We start from the raw sequence: 15,658 nt of genomic DNA on the forward strand, positions 1-15,658 counted from the left end.
TGAATTTACCCATCCCTAAATGTAGAAAGAAGCAAGAAAGACCACCAAGATCCGGGCCAAAGCAAGACGTAATGGGGATGCGAGAGGGATGAGGGGCTGAATTTGGTAAGAGGGTGATGGGATGAGGAAGAACTTTGGGAATTGGTGAACATAATATGGAAGGGGGGAAACACAGCCCGTCGACTTGCCCATTCGTCCTCCTCGCAGTCCCCAGTCAAGATATGCCTAGAAGCCCGGACCGCCGTGGCCAGATGATCCAATCCAAACCCTCATTGTCGCTGAACCAGGAAGTCCAATCCATTAATTCGCGAGGAACGACCGTCCCTGATCGGTCCAAAGCCGTGGTTGATCAAGACCTAGCGTGTCCAATGCCATGCGCGCTGCAAAAAAAGGTCCAAAATGCCGTTCGAAGATGGAAACCCAGAACCGTTTGCGCGCGCATCTGGATGGCAAGAGAAAATGTCCAAGCCTGGTTCTCGGCTTTTCCGCTCGCCGCCAGAGCCAGAACTGGGTAGGCATGGCGGGAGGAAAGCAAGACCCATGCGTCAAGGGGTCCCACGATCAAAGCACAAGACACTTGTGTGACTTCTTCTTCGGGGCAGGAGGCTCCAGAGCCGCAACAATTGCCTGAGGTAGCATGTCAGTATCAGATCTAGGGCTGATATAGAGGCAAGTGGAGGAGGAGAAGAGTGGAAAAAGTAGGTCCAACGGAAAATGCGGATATTGCATACCTCATCGAAGACGTCCTTCAGCTTGTACTGCGTCAGAGCACTGCACTCGACGTACTTGACCGCACCCAAATCCTTCGCCATCCGCTCACCATCCTCTTTCCGTACCGGAGACATCTTCTGCTTAGAAAGCTTCTCGCGGACGCTGGGGTCCTCGCGCAGATCGACCTGGGTGCCGACGATAAGGCAAGGGACGCCGGGGCAGTGGTGATGTACCTCGGGGAACCACTTCTCGCGGACGTTCTCGAAGGAGGCGGGTGATGTGACGCTGAAGCAGACGAGGAAGACGTCGGTCTGGGGATAGGAAAGGGGGCGGAGTCTGTCGTAATCTTCCTGACCGGCGGTATCGAACAGTCCCAGTGTGTAAGGCTCGTCACCGATCCTGCGTAAGAGAAAAATCCAGCATCAGCGAAATGGCCTACCGAAAAGTCCAGCAACTTCTCGTCTCTCGCAGCACATTTTCTCCCCGAATCCCCATTGTTATTGATTCATCCATTCGTCGGTTTATCCGCCCCTTGACCATCTCTTGGAAAGACCTCCTTGCCTTTGCTTTGTGCAACCCGGACTTCGATTGTTTAGGAGGTGTTGCAGGAGAGGACTCACATAACGGTGACGGCATAGTTATCGAAGACGGTCGGAACGTATTCGGAGGGGAATTTGTTCGTCGTGTAGCTGATGAGAAGACATGTCTTTCCGACCGCACCGTCGCCGACGACAACACACCTAGAAGAGGAGAGAATCAGTTCTGACGCAAACAAAAGTGGCTAGTGACATGCGTGCTTTGATGGCTGCCATTTGCCGATCGTCAAGTTGAAGTCAGGATTGGCAACGGTGAAGGAAAGCCTCCTCCAAGCCCCAAGTGATGGGTAGCAGTGGAATCCGACAGCAACAGCGACACTGCAAACAGGGCAATAGCAGGCAAGCGAAACAGTAGGAAGGGCGACGACAAGTGTCAGTTGTCAAGTGTCGGGAAGGGGGAAAGTGAGAAAATGAAGCCTAGAGAAAAGAGGCTCAAATTGTACGCACTTGATAGTAGCGACGACCATTGTCTAGATCAATGATGTTCCTGTGCAGGAACAGAGACCTGTGGAAAGAAAAATTAAGACCGGTCTCTCAGTCTCTCCCTTATCGCGCGGCGCGTCGTGTCGTGTCGAGTGTCTTGTCTTGTCGAGGTCGGGGTCGGAGTCGGAGTCGGGTGTGATTTCCAGGCGCAGGTAGTTGGGGGTTAGAGTGGCAGCGGGCAGGAGGAGTCGAGTAAAGTGTGGTGGTAGTAGCCCAGTGGTACGGAGTAGTAGTAAGGCAGGCAGGTAGGTAGTGGCAGTGGTGGTTGCCGTTGCTGCAGGGCGGAAAGATGAGGTGGGTAGTGGAGACGGAGAACGGGGTCGAGGTCGAAATGGGGGGGGGGGGGCGGCGACGAAGGGGAAGAAAAGGCGTGGATTGGGTTGGGTGCCGGTGTGGTGGTTTTTTTTTTTTCTCTCTTCGGTGCAGGTGGTGGTAAAAAGGTGAAGGAAGGAGCAAGGCAAGGGACAAGGTGACAAGGCAACGGCGAGGTAAAAAAGAGTAAGGCGAGGAAGGATAACGGGGTAAGGTAGGGAAGGAGCGAGTGAGAGAAGGAGGCGACGACGACGACGGGACGGGACCCAACCAAGGTAAAGCCGCAAGGTCAAGGACGTCTGGGAGGTCACAAGTGAGATGTCGTCGGGGATTTTTTTATTTTGTTTTAGCAAGGTAGCGATGGCGTCGGCGGTGGTCTCGACACACGCTGCAGCGGTGCAGCAGCGGTAGAGCACACGCGGGAAAGTGGAACACCTCACCAGACGGGAGGGAATAGAAGGGGGAGGATGGGGTCGGGTAGTAGCAGATTCGACCTTGCGTTAAGGAGGGGTTTGATTTTTTAAAAGTCCTTGTTTTTCTTCTTTCTTTCTTTTTTTGAGTCGAATGAGGAGAGTAGCTGGTCGGGAGAAGAGCGAAGGGGGGAACAAGCAAATAAGAAGGATAAAATGATTCAAAAGACGGGTGGAATTGACGAGTGTCAGTTGGTGTCAGTGTCAAGGCAAGGCAATGGAAGGCTGCAGGAAGAGAACCTTGCACACACCAGTGGCACTACACGTAAGGTAAGATGCAGAGAGACAGGACAGAGAGAGGTGTATGAGGCGTAGCAAGGTTAGTGTACGGAGTAGTTTACTCAGGCATTGTACTAATGTCTCGACACTCTCAGGATGAAGATAGGTAATAAGTATCATATAGTCCTCATGTTGTTGTTCCTGAAGACAGCATTTGTCCTGAGATGCTTCGGCCAACTATCCATCCGGCGACACCCACACCCACAAGTACCTACCTTTAGGTACCTTATTACTCCCAAGTCTTCTTTGGGGCTGATGAATGGAAGGATGAACAAAGACATGGCAGTTGACAGCAAAAAACTTTAGCCACAGGGCAAGTGTAAAGGGATGTAGCTGCAGCAGATACAGGAACGGTCCCTTCCACCCTTCCTAATAAGCTCGGGTACCTCAGGTCTCCCAGGCCTTGAGTAGAGACGTAAACTCCGAGGTACTTTACAGCCACAGAGAAGCATCCTCATAGATACCTGCCGCTATTCAAATCAGTTCGGAATGCCTCACGAGGGTAGGAAGCCTCCAATGAGTGACAGGGTCATGAAAAGGAGAGAAAGAAAGGGGGGTCCCTCATCTCTAATCAATGGGCAGTGGAAAAGCAAGCAACACCAAAGTCTCTCGTCTCATCTTTTGCTCCTCGAAATGACTTGCAAGTGCCTCGTACCTCGTGCCCTGTGCCTGGATGTGAGGGTGAGCAAGACTGGGGGCGGGTAGAGATTGGAGAGTGCCCATGTCAGAAAGGGTCTTCCAAGTCTCCGGTCTATTCACCACCACAAGTGAACAACCGCCGCCGTCGCCTCCTCTTCTTCCTGCTCCCACTTCAACGTTGAAGTGTTAATTCGGTGTTTGCAAGGCTGCTCTTAGCAATGATTGGAGTTGGACGGGGTGGTTACTGTTCCAGAGGGATGGATGGCGCCTGATCGGTTGGCGTTGGGGTGCTTGAGATAGCCTGGTGCAGTGCTAGCTGGAGGACATGGCCTAACCCGGAAGGTCAAGAACGTCCAGCCATGTTGCCTTGGTCGTTGGATTGTGCGGAAAGCAAGAGTGCTTCCGTAGCCCGTAAGGTAAAAGTACTGGCAGGCACCAAGGTATCGAACAACCCAGGGCAGGCCGCAGGTCGCAGACGTGGGTGGGTTGATGCTGCTGCTGGGCTGGATTCTGGAACGAATAGCCTGGTCGGGGGTGAACGGGGCATCTTCACCCATCTTCCACCTTGCCGGCTTTCCTTTAATTTGTTCGACGCTCACCTCAACTTCCAGGGGTTACGTAGCCAGCGTCGGTGCCATGCCCTGGTCTGCTCATCTCAGTCCCAAGTGCCATTCCTCCCTCTTGTCCTTTCCGCTAATATCAGAAGGGAATGAGATGCGGTATACGGACGGGAGCGCAAGCAGCCACCCTTTTGTCGTCAATTCGTATCAAGGAGGCACCAAGCCAGCCCCTCAGGCGCTTGCTTACCTTTGATACCGAGAGGTGCGTTTGTTGGTGCCATTGCCGATGTTGCCCGGTACAGCGTAGTCCTGCCACCCCTCCACACCAAGAACCGGCCCAACGCTCTCCAGCAACTGCCAACAAAGCTACGGTCTCCCCAAGCGGACCTAGGTAAGGTGGTAAGGTGGGCGCGCGGCCACGATGTTGATGAGTTGGACAAAAGTCTTGGAATTCTCGGCTTGATGGTTCCGTCTGGCTCGGGGTTGGGTGCGCGGGGCATTCGTAGCTTGCTCCTCGTCTTGATCCTTCACCGCCCTCACCGACCACTTTTTTACCCCTAAATAGTGGATCGTCCCCCGTCTTTGAAAGAGCGGCATCCGCTGGCTTGGGTTGAGCTGAGTAGATCTTGGACCGGCTTCGACTCCAGCAGCAATGGCGTTGCACTTTGCGACTGTTATGGTAGCCAAAAGACCAAAGCCGCAAGGTGTCGGATGGCGAGGCGGTGCCAGTTGTCAGCAGAAGTTGTTTGTGCTTGGAGTGCCAAGTGGTGCTGCGTCTAGTGTACCCGAAGCGTCGCGGCTTTGTCAGTCCTACTCCTCCTGGTGGTGAGGTGAGGAAAGGTATCCGTACCTTACCTTGAGAAACCCTCGTCACTGCGCAAATTGGGCGGAGGACCTTTGGGTCTGAGGCGTTGGAATCCCGTCCCCGCACCATTCTCACGTCGCAAAATGCATGTGCTCTTGCCTCTATACGTAACTGCGTACCTAGTAAGAGGTCACCCCACACAACCAATCACCTAATTCGGCCACTTTTTAAAACGATAGATTCAAAACTTTATTGTTTTAAATTTATAGTTAGGAATATAATACTATTAAATCTATAATTCTAAATATATATTAATAAATTAATTAATTAACTAACTCTTATAGTACTAATCAAATATAAGTTTTAGAATTTTGGTGAATATTCTAAGTGATAATAATACCATTAATATAGTTGTAAAGTATTATATAGGATATTTTTAATTAATAAAGACTTTTCAAATTAATTTATTATTTAAAATATTATTAATTACGTTTTTATAGTTATAGAATTTTATATAATTAATTATTACAAATCTGATAATAGTTTTAAAACAACATTTACAATTTTTTTTAATTAATTGATATATATTATATAAAAGTAGTGGTAGTATTAAAGGAGAAAAAAAGTAGTTGAATTAGGTGATCGGTTGTGTGGGGTGACCTCTTAATACCTCAAGCTTCGACGAGGAAGGTGCAAGTGCACGTCGAGAGGAAACCACCCTTCCTACCTTAGGTACCTATGTACACTTTTAATCCGCGTACGCTCAAGGTAGGTAGGTACCTTAAGTTAATCTGAGGTGTCTTCTTGGATGAACGAGTGAGGCAGGAAACATCACTTCTAAAAATCTACTCGGGCCATCGTCCAAACTTCTGCAGCAAGTCCCAAGAAGCACACCTGCCTTAACGCTTCCTTCTGCTCTTAGGTTGCTCCTGCACCAGCAAAGCACGAGCATATGCATCACGGTCCTGACATCACGCCAGCCAACCCGCATATCGCATTGGCCTTCTTCGGACACAATACGCTTCCCAACGCACATCTGGCCAAGTGCCGTCTGCCAACGGCTCAAATGACTTCCTCGCACCTACCATCGAGGGGCCATTCTCGTCCAACCCTTTCGCAGCGGGGTGATATGGAATGTGCCCCTTCATGTCAGTGCTTGGCTCTTGCCACTTGCAGAGACACCCTTCCACCAGAACAATATCAGACGAGAATACCTAGCCGGGCATCTTGACAGTTTCCTCAACGCATGAAAAAAGAAAGGAATGCCCTCATGTCATCAGCAACTCAGCCCAGGCCAGGTTTGTCCAGCAGAGTTTTCACCAAACTTTGCTTCATATTTTTCTTCACGTAATCATCCCATGGTTCTTTCGCCCCCCTAGAACCGATCCGTATTGACGCCTCCTCATATCAGCATGGAAATCGTAAGTTTAACCACCAACGTCGGCGACCTCCCGCCACTCGCGGCCTGCAGCGGCCTTTTATCGAGATGGGAAGGGGCACAGGATCCAGACCATAGGTACATTGCTGCTCTTCGTCAATGCTGCAATGTACTGCGGGATCTAAGCTACTGGGCCCCACCGTCTTAGACCGACACTAGTCGACCTGAGATGGTCTTCTCGGGCGGATCCGCACCTCCATCAAAAGCAACGCAGGCCCAGAATAACATGCCTTTGGAACTCGGCTTCGCCTTACCGTTGACCTCGAAGTATATTCATCGATGCCATCGGAGTAAGACAGGCGTGATTCCTACTCTGCTGTACGTCAGATGTCGCCGCCGATACTCGAAAACTACCGATACCTGGGCTTGATGGTACTCGGACACCGAGGTACCTAACCCAGTGTGTGGCTCATTCTCCCAGCAATTTAGCGGACAATCCCTTCTTTGTCTTCAGCTGGACCATAAGGTCTTAAACCTCGACGTTTGACACTGACACGCCGCCATCGCGCCGCTCGCTCGTGGCATGCCGTGTCTATTAGACTCACAAGTCTCCAACCCCTATGCAAGTCTTTCTTCTGCAGTTTGCCGTCCCGGATGCTACCCTCGCTTCGCGCCGTCAAAGTGGGCATCGAAACACCGCCAGGCCCGCGAAGTAGCTCCTGGGGTTGGACGATGCCTTCCAAGTCATATGGACGACACGCGTTTGAGGCAGTCTCTCATGTGCAGGGAATAAGCTAGACGGGAACCCGCAGCCTTCTTTAATGCTTCGATCCATCTGTCACTCCCGCCTGGCGCGATGGCCCGGTTTGCTTCCCGTCTTGCATTGCGTTGCACTTTTCTCGATTATTTCTCCCGGTCTTCATCCAAGTCTTAGTATCATTCCGGTCTCCTAAACGAAAGCCAAGCACTGCGTGTGCCTCCCTATTCTCCCGACCATCCTCCTCGGTCTCACATGCGTCCACGGCCAGGGCCCTGCGTGGTCGATCTCCGGGATCACCGACATAAAAGGACTATCCCCGGCTCGTGCTCGACAGATTGGCGTGGACAACGGGAAATAAGTCACAACAGGCAGTTGGACCCCATGGCGGCGTCAGTCTGTGATTCTATATGGCTATCAGTTATCCTGATCCCTGACCATCACGTCTCCCTTTCAGACGGCATTCTTCCCTGCTGGGCGTATGGCAGCAATCAAGAGCAAATCGTACCCATCAATGTCGAAGCTGAAACAGGAAGCTATGCCGGAAAGGTCGCATTGGTACGAACGCATTACAAACAACCACCGACCCGACGGCCATCCGAGAATAAAGCACATGGCAGGGCATGACAGGACCCCAAAGGACCAAAGGAAAGGTTTTCGTACGGATACTGGGCCGATGCTCTCCATCCGTCTTTGTTCCCGCTTTGTTTGTCGCCGAGCCTCGACATGGCCTCAGTCCCTTTGTACGTGTGTTCCACGTCACCGTTGCTGTTGCATCGCATTTCCCTGCGCGTTTGTTTGCTCAGCCGTTTTCTCTCTCTTGTCTTTTTTTTGGGAAGCGTTGTCTTGGCAGGTGGTATTACCCGTTGGAATGTCTTGACCGCGGGATCGTCGCATGTCAAGAACTTGCACGGTGAGTAATTTTGATTAAAAGTCGCTGGGCAGGCGGCTCAAAGTAGAGTGACATATCTTAATTGGCGATGTCCATCATATCTGGGCGTCTAAGACAACGGATAGAAAGTACTGGTACCAATTGCCGCAGACTCGGGTCTTGCAGTAGCTAGCTCAGGGCTACCCCTACATGAGAGTGCCGTTCCTTCTGTGCAGATCATTGCTCAAGCCACAAATTTCCAACGCATGTGAGGCTGCAGCCGACAATCAACCTCATGCATAGCCCTACGGGACCACCTCATCTTCAATTGCTTAGAGTCAGCTGCAAAGGCAACCTCGACGACATTCCGACCCATTTCACCTAGGTACTCCGTACACGCTTTGATTTCCCTTTCAGCCGCACACTTCAGCCACAGCAAACCCAATCCGTTGACTTTCTCGTCTCGCCTTTTGCTCACCTCACCTTTAAGCCCCCGCCACGTCTCAAATCTCACATCCCAGCCCCATTTACCACCAACGCCGGAAGAACAATGGAGACGGACCACATCGATGGTCTCTTGGAGCGCTACCTCCTCCTGCTGGACGAGTACACCGCCTTGCGCGAGCGCCTCAGCGGGACCCAGGCCGGCATGTACCAGAACATTGCACGAGCCAACTTCTCCGCCGAGAGGGGCGTCCGTTACGGGCCGGATTACTACGACCAGCGCATGCGGGCTTCGAGGACCCTCGAGGTGGCGGTTAATGACAGGGGTGTTCCCCGCTTTGAGGTTGTTAAAGCTGCGGATGATGGCGATGCTGTGACGGAGCCGAAGGTGGAGGCTGCGGAGGACGGGGTGTCTGCGGCGGCGGCGGCGAAGAGTGGTGATGTCGATGAGGCTCCGGGTATGGAGTCGGAAGGGGTGACCTCCTCCGTTGGTGAGGAGACGGAGAAAGAAGCCGAGAAGGAGAAAGAAAAGACGAAGCAGAATAAGAAGAAGAAGAGCAATGATCCCCTCCGGTGGTTTGGGATCCTGGCGCCGATGTCGTTGAGGCAGGCGCAAACGCTCTCGGTGCAGGCCGTGCAGGACGTTATCCCCCGGTTAGTCTCTGTGGACGCCGAGATGAAGGATATCGAGATTGAAGTTCGTCGGGCGAGGAAGAGGCGGGCCAAGGCTGAGGCGGTGGCGGCGTTGAAGAGTAATGATGTCGATGAGGGCGTGGAAGCTGTGCGACGGGAGGCGCAAGCTCCGGTGGCTGCTGTTTGAGTTGAGCTGATGAGGGCAATTTTCCGTTGATGGAGATTCAAATCATGGTCTAGGATCATGAGTTCTGAGCTTCCTTTTGCGGGGAAGGTCAAAAATTCTATAAATTTCTTGTTCCTGACGGATTTTCGTCTAGATTGTAGATGATGACGGACAATTTGCAGGGGAGAATTGCCGAAAATATTGAACTCTTTGAATTACTTCACTCGGATATGATGATGTTTGATGTATTTTCTTGCCCCGGACCCCAATTCCCTCCAAGATTCAATTCAACTGCTTTCTCCCCCAAAAGACGTGGTCCGCAAGCAGGTTTGTTGCTCAGGCACAATAATCGAGGGTTTTGCCAGTAGACGTCGGTCATTCAGTCTACCTCTATATTCGAATTTGATGAAGTGCTAAGTTATGTTTGGCTCAAACTTAGATTCTGGCACAACCCAAGTCGTGTCATTTACATTTTACATTGCGCGGGGTGACTTATGGGAGCTTTGTCTCGAGTGTCATATATGCTTCAGAGTACTTCTCCCAATGAATGTTTACATATGTATGCCTCGCAGCTTCATGGTGTGACTTTTGACCTCAGATGTGTAGAGTGTTTTAGCCACTTTGGAAACACGAGGTCTCTGGTCGGTTTTGTTCGTAGCCGTAGTTCCTTTGCATGTCACTCGGGTAGGGAATCGTTCAAACATCGGCTCAATGTGAGTCTCTCGCCACGTATGTCTGGGCATTTGAACCTCGAATGGAAGAAAGCTGGTTTTCTATGAGCTGGAAGCTAGCGAAGTCTATCTAGTGTCTGCAGCACATCGTCCAAAGACTCCCTCAGCGGGTCATCGCTACCCACGTGCTTCTCGAGCTGCGCAGCTATGCCGAGCACGGCGCTGATCGAGTGTACGTAGCGCTGCCTCATACCGTACGGCGCGCCAACGAGCAAAGCAGTCGTAAGCTGGAGAGCTGCGATCTGAGCCTCCTGTACCAGCGCGGGCTGCTTGGCCTCGGGGGCGTTCCAGGCGGCCAGGGTCGTCACGAGGGCCATCCATTCTTCTCTCGAGCCGGTCTCCTCGCCTTCCACGATTGGCAGAAGGATGCGAACAATCTCTATGCCACGCGCGGCTTCGCTTTCGTCGCTTGATGTCGACGTGGATTGCAAGATGGCCACGAGGTCTCTGGTCAGGACGTCCCAGCCGTTGTGTGTCGTGAACTCTTCCAGCCCTGCTTTTTCGACCAGTATTCCCTCCAGACCTACTAGGATTGGCGACCGGAAGTCGAGGCTTGAAGGGGAGCTCGACTTGTAGAGGTCGAGGAGCATATCAATCAGCCCTGCTGCTTCCTTTCTCAAGAGGTCGTTGTCGTCCTCGCGAAGCCAGATCGCCAGAGCTTTTACAGCTGCCAGGATGAGAGGGTCCTCGTTAACGTTGCTCTTCTTTGACTCCCAAGAGATTGTCAGCCTCTTTCCCATTGAGGTGTCAGTCTCCTTTGAACGTGTTTCTGGGTGTAGACCAAAGGCACCTGCCACGGACGCATCCCACCTATCTCGAAGGAACTCGATTGCGAGGGACAGGGCCTCCGAAATCGTCCGACGAATCTTTAGCAGGAAGTCGGGAGGCATCCCTAGGGCAGCTGGCGATGAACTCTCATCGTCGAGGCTCTTCACCAGATAGCCAATGAAGTGCGTTGTGACATCAAAGGCCGAGCCCAACCGTTGTGCGATGGCTGGGTAGATGGGATCGTTGAGAAGCTCCAGGAGGCGGGGAAGACTCGCTCGGGTGTCGGTGAGAAGGAGAGTGATGAACAGGTACGAGAATGGCTTATCATCCTTTTCATCGCTGGTGAACAAGAGTTTTGATGCTTCTGAAGGGTACACCTCGAGCAAGGATGCAGCTGCAATGGTGTAGGCATTTCTTGCCTCTGGTGTAGGCCGACTAGTAAGAAGTCTCTTGATGAAGTCGATGGATGTCTTGATCCACTTTGGGTTCAAAGGTAGGGCCTATTCATGTGTAAGTCAGTTGCCTGTATGCTCTTACAGGGGAAACTACCTTGGGATCCGAATTTCGCAGGAATTTGCCGAGGAACTCGAGCAGAGTAACACCATCCGTGCCGTTGAATGTCGATACCAAGGCTTGGATGGTCTTGTCTATCTTGGACTTTAACACCAGTCTGTCTTCTGCGATATCCATGCAGTTGATCCAGGCAAAAGAAAAGATTTCGAGGGCGGATGGGTTGTTCGGGGCAACCTCAACTAGAGGAGTTACATCCTCAATATCGAAGAACACCTTTGCTCCTTCGGGAAAGGCGGCCAAGGTGAGTAGAGCCTGAATAATCATTTCAGAAGTTTCCTTAGAGCTACATTCATTGTGAGTGTGCATTTCAAATATCGTCTTAGTAGGCTGTCGGCATACCTTCGTAGCAAACTGGACACCATAAGAGGCATTCTTCCAACAAGTCTCTTGTCTCTTTTCGCTTGATCTGGTAGAAGCAGGGCAAATGTATGGACGACTGAGACTGAAAGGTCCAGCATGTTTTTCGCGTCCTTTTGGCTAGATTGCATAGATGACCCTGTCTTCAGCAGCCGGTCCAAGAACCTGGGGGAGATGGACTCCCAAAGACCTGAGACGGTGTCTGCATCGTTGCGCAGCTCCTCCGAGTTGTCGAGTACACTTTTCAACAGAGCCAAGCCAACGAATCTAGAAGTATCATCTTTGGCCTTCAACATACTCTGAATTTGTTCGAGCGATGCGGTTTGCTGTGTTCCTGGCGTCGACTGAGAGACCTCGGGAGGTGCTTGCGCCGCGACGGGCTCTGGAGGAGCTTGGCCTGCCATATTCACGACTTTTGGCTGTTTTTTCTGCTGGTGTTCTGCGTTGACTCGATTGGCAGCTGAGAAAAAGTGAAAGGCGAATGAGACAGCGTGTAAGTCGAGTGTTTGATTTCTTGCTCAACAAATCCGATGGGCACCACAGCCCTATCTGACTTTTACTGCAATCTGATCTCTTGGAAACAGTGAGTTGCTTTATTATAACGAATGCAAGAATTGCAGGCTGTCAACGTTACAGGAAAGATGCAAGATGCCAAGATCAGACGAAAGGATGCTGTCGTGAAAAATTGCCCCGCGCAGAAAGACCCAGATCGTGGAAAGAGCCCCCCACAGTCAGATGAGGTGCATTCCATCAACAAGACCCCTGCAAATGGTCCTCTTGGCCACTTGCCCCGGCGTCGCATCAGCCGCAAGACGGACCGCAAAGAGGCCCGAGCTTCCACACCGAGTCAGCCACGCGCGGCTCGTCACCGTACAGGTATCCATCCGGCGACGGGGAGGTGATACCTACTGTCTCCGTCCGGTTCAAGGGAACCTTGAACCGACAACAGGATGGCTATGATCTGAGGATACTGGGAGTCAATGTCGCCAGATTCACACCATGGCCGGTCCTGTACAATATGATTCGTCCGCCTCGTCCTCATCGCGCCCGCTGAACACTGGCGCCAGCAACAGCAACAGCAACAGCAACAACGACCCCGCCGATCGAGACGAATTGGACTTCTGGAGCGAAGACGAAGACGTCGCTGATGTCCTGATCGAAGACCCAATCCACGAGGAACTCGAAGAGCCCCTTTCCTTCAAGCGAAAACAGAAGCAGAACGCTCTCTCAGCTCCGAGCCGGCTTCTGTCCGCCTTTACCGGTTCGCGATCAGGCACTGCCTCTCCTCACTCCTCGCCGCGAGCGCGAACGCCGACCCACGATTCAAATCGATCACCTCGGAGGGCAGGTGTACATGGTGCTGCGAGCCAGTGTACCAAAGATGGCGCGCCGCTAGATTGGTACGTGGAGGGACCAGGCAGAAGAGTGGGATACGAGGATCTGACGGCCATCGATTGGATTTTCGAATACACAAAAGAGCGCCAGCGTCTGCGCGTCCTGCACTCGGGGGCGCAAGGGTTGCTTGGACTGTTCAAGCAGCTCGTGGATGCCAGTGAGGTCTGGATCATTCTGATCTTGACTGGTATGGCTGTTGGCGCTGTAGCTGCTGGCATTGACATAACGACCGACTGGCTTGGCGACCTGAAAACAGGATACTGCTCTAGCGGCCCGGAAGGAGGCGCGTTCTATTTGAATAAGAACTTTTGCTGCTGGGGCTACAATGAGATGTCAAAGTGCGGCGGGTGGACGCCCTGGGCGAAGGCGTTGGGGGTCACTTCCGGCGGTGGAAAATGGTTCATAGAGTACTTCTTCTTTCTTATCCTTTCTGTAAGTCTCGCAGTCCCACAGCCTCGCGACTATGTTCTGACAGGTTTGAGGTTATTTTGGCATCGGCGGCGGCTATGCTGGTCCAGGAGTACGGAATGTATGCCAAACACAGCGGTATACCCGAGATCAAGACGGTATTGGGTGGTTTCATTATTCGGAGGTTTCTTGGCAGCTGGACCTTGATCACCAAGTCACTGGGTTTGGTACGTTATATGTCCGTTATTCTCATTTTTGCCATGTTTACTAACTTCTGCAGTGTCTTGCAGTTGGTTCAGGCATGTGGCTAGGCAAAGAGGGACCCCTGGTTCACGTTGCCTGTTGCTGCGCCAATCTCTTTATCAAGCTTTTCAAGAACATCAACGACAACGAGGGTGAGCCAAGTCTGTAACGCAAATTCTGAGTGTTACTAATGCTATGACAGCCCGAAAGAGAGAGGTTCTATCTGCTGCTGCTGCTTCTGGAATCTCGGTGGCTTTTGGCTCGCCGATCGGAGGAGTATTGTTCAGTCTAGAGGTTGGTAACGACCGGACATGCCCCTTGTTCAAGGCTAATCATATACCAGCAACTCTCATACTACTTTCCCGACAAAACCATGTGGCAGAGTTTTGTCTGTGCCATGACTGCTGCCGTCGTTCTTCAAGCATTCGATCCGTTTCGCACGGGGCAGCTTGTCATGTACCAGGTCAAATTCAGCACGGGATGGCATGGCTTTGAGCTGATCCCATTTGTCTTCCTTGGCATCCTTGGTGTAAGTACAGGCCGTCACTATACCATGAAATTTACTGACAGTCTGACAGGGAATCTACGGTGGCCTCTTTATCAAAGCCAATATGGCCGTGGCACGATGGAAGAAGAACACACCATGGCTACCTGGGCCCATTACCCAAGTCGCTGCGATTGCCCTTCTGACGGCCCTCATCAACTACCCCAACCATTACATGAAGTTTCAGACATCGGAGCTTGTCTCCAACTTATTTGTCGAGTGCTCCAAGTACGTCGACGACCAAATCGGTCTCTGTAAGACTGGGGCTGCGTCGGCACCGACTATTGTTCTGTTGATATTTGGGGCTATCCTTGGTTTCTTCCTTGCCACCATCACATTCGGCCTCCAGCTGCCTGCCGGAATTATCTTGCCTTCAATGGCTATTGGAGCCTTGACTGGCAGAGCAGTGGGAATTATCATGGAGATCTGGGTCACGAACCACCCTACGTTCTTTGCATTTGCCTCTTGCGAACCAGATGTTCCTTGCGTAACACCGGGAACATACGCCATCATCGGCGCGGCAGCTACACTTGCCGGCGTCACTCGAATGACGGTCTCAATTGTCGTCATCATGTTCGAGCTGACAGGAGCTCTGACCTATGTTCTCCCCATCATGATCGCTGTCATGCTGTCTAAATGGGTGGGAGATGCGTTCTCCCGGAAGGGTATCTACGAAGCATGGATCCACTTCAATGAGTATCCCTTCCTGGACAACAGCGAGGAGATGGTCATCCCCGATATTCCTGCCTCGCAGATTATGACTCGCATCGAGGACTTGGTTGTGCTCACGGCGACGGGCCACACTATTGGCAGCTTAAAGAACATCCTCGACACGCACACCTACCGAGGGTTCCCTGTTATTTCAGATCCCCGCGAAGCCATTTTGCTGGGATATATCTCGCGTGCGGAACTCACCTACAACTTACAAGTGTGTTCGCAGCCACCGCGATCGCTTCCGCTAGAGACGGAGGCTTTCTTCTCTCACCAGCCCCTCGCGGACCCGCGTACGACTCTTGATCTCCGGCCGTGGATGGATCAGACGCCCATCACCATGGCGTCAAGGTCTAACCTACATCTTGCCGTCAGCTACTTCCAGAAGCTCGGCCTGCGGTACGTCCTATTCAGTGACCGCGGTGCTTTACAGGGTCTCTTGACCAAGAAGGACGTTTGGTACGTCCTCAACGGCGCTGAGGAGACGCGTCGGACGAGCGGGTTGTCGAGAGGTATGGGTGTCGAAACTGGTCTTATGAGAGAGGACGGTGGTGGCGAGCATCAGGGTCTTTTAAGGGATGACGGGCATGAAGAGGGAATTAGCCCGGCAGAAGATCGGGGACCGATTTTATAAGACAGAGCGTTTTGTCGTGATAGCAAATGATTGTACGGATACTTTAGACACATGCATGCATAGAAGGGAACTTTGAAACTCGGTAGCTTGGTAGCTTGGTAATTTACATGACGTAACGCAGTACCTGTGAAAATCGTATACTCACTTTAATTAGGAGTTCATCTTCTCTTCGATCATCAGGTCTTTAATC

General features: G+C 51.9%; 4 protein-coding genes across 4 annotated transcripts; 2 read left to right on the top strand and 2 right to left on the bottom strand.

Moving 5' to 3' along the window:
* Positions 1–351: 351 nt before the first annotated feature.
* Positions 352–2,138, bottom strand: BDP81DRAFT_164307 (GTPase CDC42). Its single transcript, XM_060582080.1, has 4 exons — positions 1,755–2,138; positions 1,332–1,451; positions 732–1,110; positions 352–627 (listed from the first exon to the last, which is right to left on the bottom strand). Exons 1-4 carry the CDS (start codon positions 1,772–1,774, stop codon positions 562–564), a joined length of 585 nt encoding a protein of 194 aa, XP_060449101.1. The 5' UTR covers positions 1,775–2,138; the 3' UTR covers positions 352–561.
* Positions 2,139–8,113: 5,975 nt separating this feature from the next.
* On the top strand, positions 8,114–9,322 carry BDP81DRAFT_420176 (uncharacterized protein). Its single transcript, XM_060589825.1, has one exon. The coding sequence runs from the start codon at positions 8,412–8,414 to the stop codon at positions 9,123–9,125; it is 714 nt and encodes a 237-aa protein (XP_060449102.1). The 5' UTR covers positions 8,114–8,411; the 3' UTR covers positions 9,126–9,322.
* Positions 9,323–9,859: 537 nt separating this feature from the next.
* On the bottom strand, positions 9,860–12,192 carry BDP81DRAFT_420177 (Neurochondrin-domain-containing protein). Its single transcript, XM_060589826.1, has 3 exons — positions 11,516–12,192; positions 11,153–11,459; positions 9,860–11,103 (listed from the first exon to the last, which is right to left on the bottom strand). The coding sequence occupies exons 1-3, from the start codon at positions 11,935–11,937 to the stop codon at positions 9,892–9,894; spliced, it is 1,941 nt and encodes a 646-aa protein (XP_060449103.1). The 5' UTR covers positions 11,938–12,192; the 3' UTR covers positions 9,860–9,891.
* A 269-nt stretch (positions 12,193–12,461) lies between these two features.
* On the top strand, positions 12,462–15,589 carry BDP81DRAFT_403900 (voltage gated chloride channel). Its single transcript, XM_060588895.1, has 6 exons — positions 12,462–13,360; positions 13,411–13,563; positions 13,617–13,731; positions 13,782–13,873; positions 13,923–14,108; positions 14,158–15,589. Exons 1-6 carry the CDS (start codon positions 12,533–12,535, stop codon positions 15,466–15,468), a joined length of 2,685 nt encoding a protein of 894 aa, XP_060449104.1. The 5' UTR covers positions 12,462–12,532; the 3' UTR covers positions 15,469–15,589.
* Positions 15,590–15,658: the final 69 nt, after the last annotated feature.

Source organism: Colletotrichum phormii, assembly GCF_030913505.1.
Source record: "Colletotrichum phormii strain CBS 102054 chromosome Unknown BDP81scaffold_4, whole genome shotgun sequence".
Taxonomy (NCBI): domain Eukaryota; kingdom Fungi; phylum Ascomycota; class Sordariomycetes; order Glomerellales; family Glomerellaceae; genus Colletotrichum; species Colletotrichum phormii.